The 8,743-nt window shown below is 37.1% G+C and overlaps 1 protein-coding gene across 1 annotated transcript; it reads right to left on the bottom strand.

The window, feature by feature from the left end:
• Nucleotides 1-423: 423 nt before the first annotated feature.
• On the bottom strand, nt 424-3,952 carry LOC101311078 (TBC1 domain family member 2A-like). The gene is made up of 7 exons (XM_004293388.1): nt 3,147-3,952; nt 2,744-2,860; nt 1,770-1,948; nt 1,568-1,661; nt 1,365-1,442; nt 1,167-1,268; nt 424-898 (listed from the first exon to the last, which is right to left on the bottom strand). Exons 1-7 carry the CDS (start codon nt 3,627-3,629, stop codon nt 728-730), a joined length of 1,224 nt encoding a protein of 407 aa, XP_004293436.1. The 5' UTR covers nt 3,630-3,952; the 3' UTR covers nt 424-727.
• Nucleotides 3,953-8,743: the final 4,791 nt, after the last annotated feature.

Below are 8,743 nucleotides of genomic sequence, written 5' to 3'. Positions count from 1 at the left end.
AGTTAAACAGTCAAATGTCAAGTAGAGAACTCACAATTCGAGTTTCATTCACGAAACTACCACAACCAACACTATACTGCAATGCATTAGAGCATAAGCTGACAAACTGGTCAGAATACTATGTTGCAATGCATAGTAAAAACACTTCACATGCGCCGATAGGTTAATTCTTGGGTCTAGTAAACCTTTGGTACCCTAACACAATAAAAACAATGTTATTTTCTTTCCGTTTTATAAGAAGAGGCTAAATATGATCCCTATTTCATTTTGTTTTAGCTACTAAACGGTTGGTCACCAATTTTACAGAAAGAAAATGCCTTTTAGACATGGATTAGGGAGCAGCAATCATCATCTGCTTGTGAAAGATGTGGATGTGCAAGTAATAAGAAGTCTCTATAAGCTCAAGGCTCAGCAAGCTATGTTTAGGAAATAACCAAAAATTCAGATCAAGAATATAAAATGAAAGAATTGAAGTTTCAGTCACTGGAGAAGTGTAGGCACAACATTGAAGCAAAAATTACAGGGCAATCAAGCAAGTGCAACAATGCCCTAATTTGCAGTATATATGGTAACGGTCAGAAATGTACAATGATCCTCTACTACAACACAACATCTAATAATAGACAACAGGGCAACTCTCTTTACTTGTTCGTTCCTCCTTTTTACAGGAACAAACAGGAGGAGGCAACAAACTCAGTTTTCTTCCCTAGAGGAGCAACTGATCCAGCTAGGTTGAGTGACATTCCGCATTTTGACTCGATATATTACTGTCTTCCAATTTCAGGGAATTTAGCCGTCTTAATCTCTGATCAAGCTCCTTCATCACTTCTGGTTCTTGCTTTTTCCTCTGCTTCGATATAGTGTTGGTTGTAAAGGAACCTATCTGATCAAATGCTACCTGGAATGATTATGACAGTGCATTAGGAGGAAACCAAACAATGTCCACAGGCACAGATTTAGAAAACAATGTATTTCACTCCATGTTTAGCAACTTCCTTAAACTCGGACAACCTCTCATGAGTCCATTTAACATCAGCTATAAATTAAAGATGAGCTATTCCCTTAGGTCATGATCCATGCCAAAAGATTTATTGAAAATATTGCATGCATGTTATGCAAGTTTCGCTCAAGTGAATCATATAAAAGAGCAAGCACAAACGTGTTACCGTCAATAGCTCATCTGGATCAAATAGATGATGAGTGGTTTTCTGTAGAATATTAATTACATCTCCAACATGATGGGTTGTAAGCAACTCATGTTCCTTCATCTGCAATTGCGAATCATGAAATCAATGATTAACTTAAGAGCCAGTAAATTTGCACAACTAGTACCAACAAAAGAAAAAGCCCATAATTTCTTGTACCTTAAAGATTGCTAAAGCCACATGAAACATAATTTTCGCCCCTTCGTAGAAAAGGACATCCCACACCCTTAGAGTCGTCTTTTGCAAAAAAGGTAAAAGAGACCCATGAAAGTGTTAGCAGCGGAATAAAGCCACAAATACTTTCAGTATGTTTCTATTCTAGTGAAGTAATAAAGAGAGATAGAGGCAAAAGAGTATCTAACCTCTGAAGGCAAGCTCTTAGAAAAGAGGCACAGAAACCACTCAGTGGCAACAAGGGATACATCAAACTCCAATGCTTCCAAATGCGCTGCCATCCTGCATTGTTCTTCAAATTGTTAGAGTATATATAGAAGAAATATATGCCATTTTAGGCTAAGGCTCTTAAATCAGAAGAACACATCCAAAAAAAAGAAAGGAAGGTACCTTGGACACATCTTAGCAAGGAAATCCTTGAAAACTCTTTGTTCGACATGACATCCTGATAAATTATTTGTATAACAGTCATTGACCAAGACATTCTCCAGGAGAACAGCTAGCATCCAAAATGCATCTTCCTCTGTTTTCATCACAAGCAGTAACAGTGCCGCAACATAATTTAAGCCCTGCACCAAGAAAGTTGAACCAATCCATTTAAGTAAATACCAACAGCCAAAAGGAATCAATTCTTAAGCAAGTAAATAAAGGAGAACCAACTTTGTTGCTTTATCAACTATCTGGGGAAACACTTCAAATAATATATTCTCTAAAGATACTAAACGAAAGACAGAATGGCCCCCAAGCATTGTGTGATTACATAATCTGTTCCAGTCGATCCTTCTGAAATATTTGAGCATACCCATACTTCAGTGGGTGCATAAAATAAAAACTAATGAGATTAGGGTGTGACTGTTGAGGAAGAACATAGTGTTTTGCCCTGATTAGTCTCTAGTTTTGGGTGCAGTTCAGAGTTTCAAACACAGGACATTTTCTTTAGAGTGGTGCAGCAAAACAATTATTGTTAACTATTGGTTATGAAAAAGCAAAGGAAAACACAAAAGGAGGGAGGGGGGTTACCAGTTAGGTGTATTTTACTTGTGTTGATTAGAGGTGCTATAAGGAAGAAACTCAGACTGACAGAACCTGAACAAAAAGTAGTTGTCCAATGCGTTGCATACATATGAAATTGGTTGTTCAGTACATTTCTCAAAACACAATAACATTGACAAAATGGAATTGCTAAACATACTGCAGCTTTTGGAGAAACCTTCATGTAACAGCCATGAGAAAAACCAACAAAATTACACTTCAACAATATTGGTTTTTTGTAACATATTAAACTTTCTGCCATTCACATCCATGATAACCTAGGAACCTAAAGAATGCCTCCTGTATATTCTCGAAAGCTATAACAGACTGACCTGACAATATCCAACTTCTGAATCACGGAATGAATACCCAACAAGAACGCGACGAAGAGCAGCATGTCCCTCTGGGGTGTCCAACCAGGGATGACCAGGGAACGTACGGGGCAAGTCCTGCACATAAACACAATCAACAAACCTATTCAATCACAATACAATTTCGACAATATGACATAAAAGTTATAAGCCTCAGAAATGCTGATCATCACAGAAAAATGTAATGGAGCATTTCACAATGCTACTGCCATGGATCATAAGATCAGCCACACAATAAAACTCTATGCTCAATAACTCATATGATCCAAACCCGAAAACGACTTGATCAAAAAACTGTCAAGATCCAACATTTCACCACAAAACCATCATATCATCCAAGAAAGACTCAAACCAACAAACTCACATGATCAATCTGCCTGGTGGCAGGCGTGACCTTGCCCTCGACGGCAATGGTCAAGTCATTATAATAGCTCTCCGGCACGGTGGACTTCTTCTTAGCCGCCCCGGAAAGCGAAAACCACACCTTGGGGCGCAGCACAGGCGGAATGCCCTTCCTGATCAACCTCTTGAGAGTAATGGCATTAGCCAAAGCCGAAAACTTCAACGAAGCCTTAAGCGATTTACCTTCAGAAATGGACTTGTGCAAGTACCAATTGGCTCCTTTATTGGCTTCCATTGACCACCAAACCCTCCCTTGCTGTCTCACCTTCTCCCTCACCTCATTCAACACGTTGACGTCATCCACATTCCCTTCCACCGTGAACCCATAAAGGTCCTGGAACTTGACGGTCAGATTGGCCCTCCGGGCATGGATGCTCGGCCGCAGGATTGGGATTTGAGCCAGGGATTCGAAGGACAGCTCTCTGTTGTGTCTGCCTCCATACATTTCTAGCAGATCACCAAAACAAAAGACACAAACAAGAAGAACAAGAAGAAGAAGAACAAAGATAGGAGGACCCTTGTGTTAAACTAGAAAAGCCCACCAAACCATGAACTGGTCTAGAAAGTGGAGCTCAGAGGCTCTCAAAGACTTTGGCTTTTCTTGCAGCTTCTGTGGCTTCTGCAAAAGTCAGGCACAAGATATATCTTCACCAAGACCTTGTGACCTTTTCTGGCATTAATAATATTATTATTCTAAACCCAAATTAAAACCCAGAAGCAGATTTTTTTTTTTTGGGAGTCAGATGAAGAATTAGAGGGGATTAGGAAAGAAAGAGGGTAATGAAAATGGGATTGATTCAGGAGGAGGAAGATTTGTTCTAAATTAAGAGATAATTAAATCAAGAAACTGCGGTATTAGAGGGGGGTAAATTTAAGCTTTCAAAAAACGGAAACAAGAAAAAATGGATGGTCTGAGGCTGTGGGCTTCCCTGGTTTACAAGAGGAAATGGTGAAGCAGGGTAGGGTCGTGAAACAGATTAGTTCTCTATAACTATGGAGTCTATGGTGCAAGTTTATCGTTTTTGGTTTTTCACTTTTCCCTCTTTTCATTTTCAATTTTTTATCTTAATAGATAAAAAAAATACTGAGATAAAAATTAAGATTTCTTGTCATTTTCATTTTCATGGTCAGCTCACGATTCAGGTACGTAATTATAAATTAGTTCTCACGATTCTACATAACTACACTTATTGATTTTAAAAAGTATGAATGATACAAGTACGATAACAATTTATGATCTTGATAAAATATGACAACATAAATTATGTTTTTTAAATATCCAAGATAATCATGTGCAATAACATACTCACGGTGTAATAAACTATTATAAACTAGTTTCATTCTCAAAACAAAAAATTATTATATACGAGTTGTGTAACATGTATTTATGTATTTAACTTTTGTAATGTTAAAAATTTACTGAAAATAATTAATACATATGCTCCAATTAACCATAATGGATAATAATTTGACCAACAAGTCATCTTCAATATCAAAGTTACAAACACTCACTCGCTATAATTGTGACATTAACCAAAAGTTTGATAATACAAAAAAGCTTACTAATGATGTCACAAAATAATAATTTAAAACCGTCCATACGTATATGTATATATGTTTATAAAACATAATCGGATCCGTTTAACATTTTGAATATCAGCCATATTTTGAATGAATCAGAAAAAATTGTCCATGAGAATGATAGCTTAGTTCTGTGCCTTTCATCAGACACCAATTTTTTCAGAAATTTAGGTACACACTAAATGTAGTATCATAAAAACACCAACGCTTTTGGGACAGAAATTAACAGCCGTAATAAGTACTGATTAGTTTCATTACAGCGTAAGCAGCTGGGTAAAATTGAGGAGAGGACCGTTTGACAAGGCACGACGCGTCTCGGCTTTGACCTTTGGTAATGGCGCTTCCGTAATTACCTGCTGAGAACAAGGCAATTTCAAGGGGGACCTGGAATTTTTACGGCTCCTCCCGCGGAATGATATGATTGATTGATTGCCCGAAGTGGAAGTGAGCTAGCAGTCACGACTCACGAGTGTCATCTTTGAGTGGGCCCTACTACCCTCTACCACGTGGCGGTGTCTTCATGTGACCTGATCCTGATCGTGTCCTCCGGGGAACGGTGCCACGTCACCCGCGGTACTAAACCGTTGGATTGGTCGTGGAACGACGGCGTTCGTAAAAATCACAGGTGTTTGCGGCTTCACTGAGTTTGCAGTAGGACGCGCCGCACTGGAGCCTGACTATAGCGCCCCTCGTAAGAGTGACATGTGGCATGTGTTGACTTCTTGGGGGAGATTGGGCCGGCCTACATTGTTACAAATTACAAAGATATTGGGCCGGTTGTTCTGTGGGTCCCTTGGTGGACGACGGTCGACGGCAGCGTTTTGCTACGTTTTACATTTCCCCCTCCTTTTTTCGTGTTTTTTTTTTCCTGTTATCGGAAGGAATCAATTTAGATGCTGCAAAAATTCAACCAATACTCTAAAGAAAGTTTAGTATATACTAAAAACCATGGTTTATTCAATTGAAAACGGAAAGAACGTTATGGTATTGCAAAGAACGTTTTACTACTAGTTACTAGACCTCATATTTACCAATGATTTACTTTAGATACAATCCATACAATGTAAATGTGTTCAACCAATCATGATCATCTTTGGTGACCAATATCATTAGACGTACGTATACGTGCATTCATAATTCATCTGCGAATTCTTTCCTTTAATACAAAGACAGGACCATAGCTTTATGTGCCACAGAACTTGTATGCCCTATAAGCAAAGTCACCATCGATCTATTCCGAAGAATGTAGTTGCTACTAGTAACTAGTAATACAACTCCACGATCACTCGACTGGATATGAGAAATCATAATGATCGACGTAGGGTTCTACCGGTATTGGTTATGATTCAAGGACATGGATGTGTTAGAGATAAAAGATGGTAGACCTCTTTCAATTGACACTTTCTGATCTTGATTACACTTTTTGATATTAGGAAAATTCGACCATCATTGCGTATTTTAGTTGTTTGTTTTACCTATTAAATTGGTGATCAAACCATTTTTATCTAAAAAGACTTGGAGATTAAGAAAGAAAGGTGGTAAAGACATTCTAAGTTCTCAAATTACTTATCAAATGACACTAAATTTATACATATATATACATATATATATAATTAAGTACTTTTAACTGTTAAAGAAGATTTCGATATAATGCATTGTTCAAAATTAAGTTATATTGAAATGATCGTTACTATAACATATGACGCAAAATTTAACACCAACTAGAAATGACTAACAACCAATCATGTTCACCAGAGTAAATGGTGTATTTATGAACTAGCTAGGACCATCAAAACGTGACCAAGAGTATGAAAGATCGAAGAGAGATGGTCCAAGAAATTATGAATGCAAATCAATCGATTCATGGAACGAGGACCTCTATCCCAAGAAAGTATCAACGTTATGATCTATTTTCAATGGATACCTACGTGACCCCACGACCCCATTATGATCATATATAGAGTTTGTTAGCTGCTATATACTATATACTATACTAAATAATTAGTTAATTAGATATTTTGGAGTTGCCCCAATCCAATTCAAACACATTGAACTTGTTCTTAGCTGATGAATCTGTCAAAACTCAAAACCAAGTGGTGGTCTTCAAACACATCACTTCGACGACCAATTCAAGTTATAGAGTTGATGCCTTCCGGTATTGAAAGTAAACCTGCAAAAGAAACGCAGAGAACAGTCGCGGTAGAAATGGAGACCGATAGTATTAAGCTTATATATTAGTTATGAAAGAGATGTCTTCTGTAGTGGTGCGTATGATATATTGTGGAAGAGATATATAGAGGTGTTTAATGTCCTTCTCTTCGTATTTGTGCTATATATGAAGAAAAAACAAAACTGCCCATTTCATTTTAGCTCGTACGTGAATCAAGAAGTTTATTCTGGATTAGAGATTGATCCTCGATCGTTGTCTCATAGTTATTATTGATATGCTTGTAATCATATATGCATTGTTGATGTATGAAGTATGAGTCCCTCTTCCTTGAGTTCCTTCTATGTCCTACGAGGGTCGTCGAGAAATCGAGTTATTCCCACTTATGTAGTTTTCTCGACTGTATGGTCTATTACTTCTGTATTCGTCCGGTTGGGTCATGATTTGCTTCTTTCAACCCAGAAGTTTGCTGAACAATATTCTAGTTTTTTAGGCTCAGATTTTCTGTTTTGGAGTGACAATGGCCCAATACTATTGTTCATCTACATTCTAACATCCATAAGCTATTAAGAATCAGGTTAAATCATCAAATTCATGCTTGAATGCATGGTTAAATCAACTATCAACTATTCACACATCACGTACTGTTCATGTATATACGAGTTAACATTGAGAAGTACGAGGGATTTGAACGTGGAAGCTCCTATAAGTTCATGTTTAATTGGTACATGTTCTTCAGAGTTCAGATCATCTTCTTCTCCACTTGCTCCTCGACAATATACCACGAGTTTCTCTTACATGATGATCGTCGTATAATAGTTGATCATCAAATTGTAGACACTGCTTTCGAAGGGCCGGGATGGATTTAACATTTTTCAATCTCGTTTGTTAATTGATCATGAAGTGAATAGTTGATAGTTGATTTAACCATGCAGTCAAGCATGAATTTGTTGATTTAACCTGATTCTTAATAGCTTATGGATGTTAGAATGTAGATGAACAATAGTATTGGGCCATTGTCACTACAAAACAGAAAATCTGAGCGTAAAAAACTAGAATATTGTTCAGCAAACTTCTGGGTTGAAAGAAGCAAATCATGACCCAACCGAGTGAATACAGAAGTAATAAACCATACAGTCGAGAAAACTACATAAGTGGGAACTCGATTTCTTGAATACAAACTTCAAATTCATATCGAGTACAAACTTCCAAGGCATTCTTGTCGTTGACGGTCCAAAGTCTCATTGCATTTCCCCACAAACGATAGTTAAAATATTTGCGAACATGGAAAGACATGTAACCTTTAATTACGTACACAATAAGTAATCAACTTTCCCAACCTTTCTCCATATATATATATATATATATATATCACGTATCACATAATAGGGTTCACTATAGAAGATATTTGAAAGTTGAAACTTAAACCGAGAGGCTGATCAAGTCAAACTAATCCTCGAACGCAATGTGAGGCGTATTATTTTGAAAACCATCACAATTTACCAAACAAATAGTAGAAAGTTAGCAAACCAAATAATGGTTTTGATTTGAGGCTTTCTTTGGTGCGCGAAAAGTAACCATCATGAAATAAAAATTGTTATATACTTTTAAAACATTTTCGGCTAGCTGTAATTCATAATTTCAATTTATCCCAGCAGTAACTGCGACACATCAAAGAATGAACTTATACATGTCTCAACTTAGTGATATAAGATCTAAATCTAAATTTCACTTCTCAAAAACAAAAAACAGACGCTTGCCCCAAATTTTTCAAGTCAAATAGCTTTTTTCACTCCCCAAGGCATGACAAT

This window comes from Fragaria vesca, linkage group LG3, assembly GCF_000184155.1.
Source record: "Fragaria vesca subsp. vesca linkage group LG3, FraVesHawaii_1.0, whole genome shotgun sequence".
Classification (NCBI taxonomy): Eukaryota; Viridiplantae; Streptophyta; class Magnoliopsida; order Rosales; family Rosaceae; genus Fragaria; species Fragaria vesca.
The sequence above is the reverse complement of the archived record's forward strand: the minus strand, read 5'-3'. Positions and strand labels throughout refer to the sequence as shown.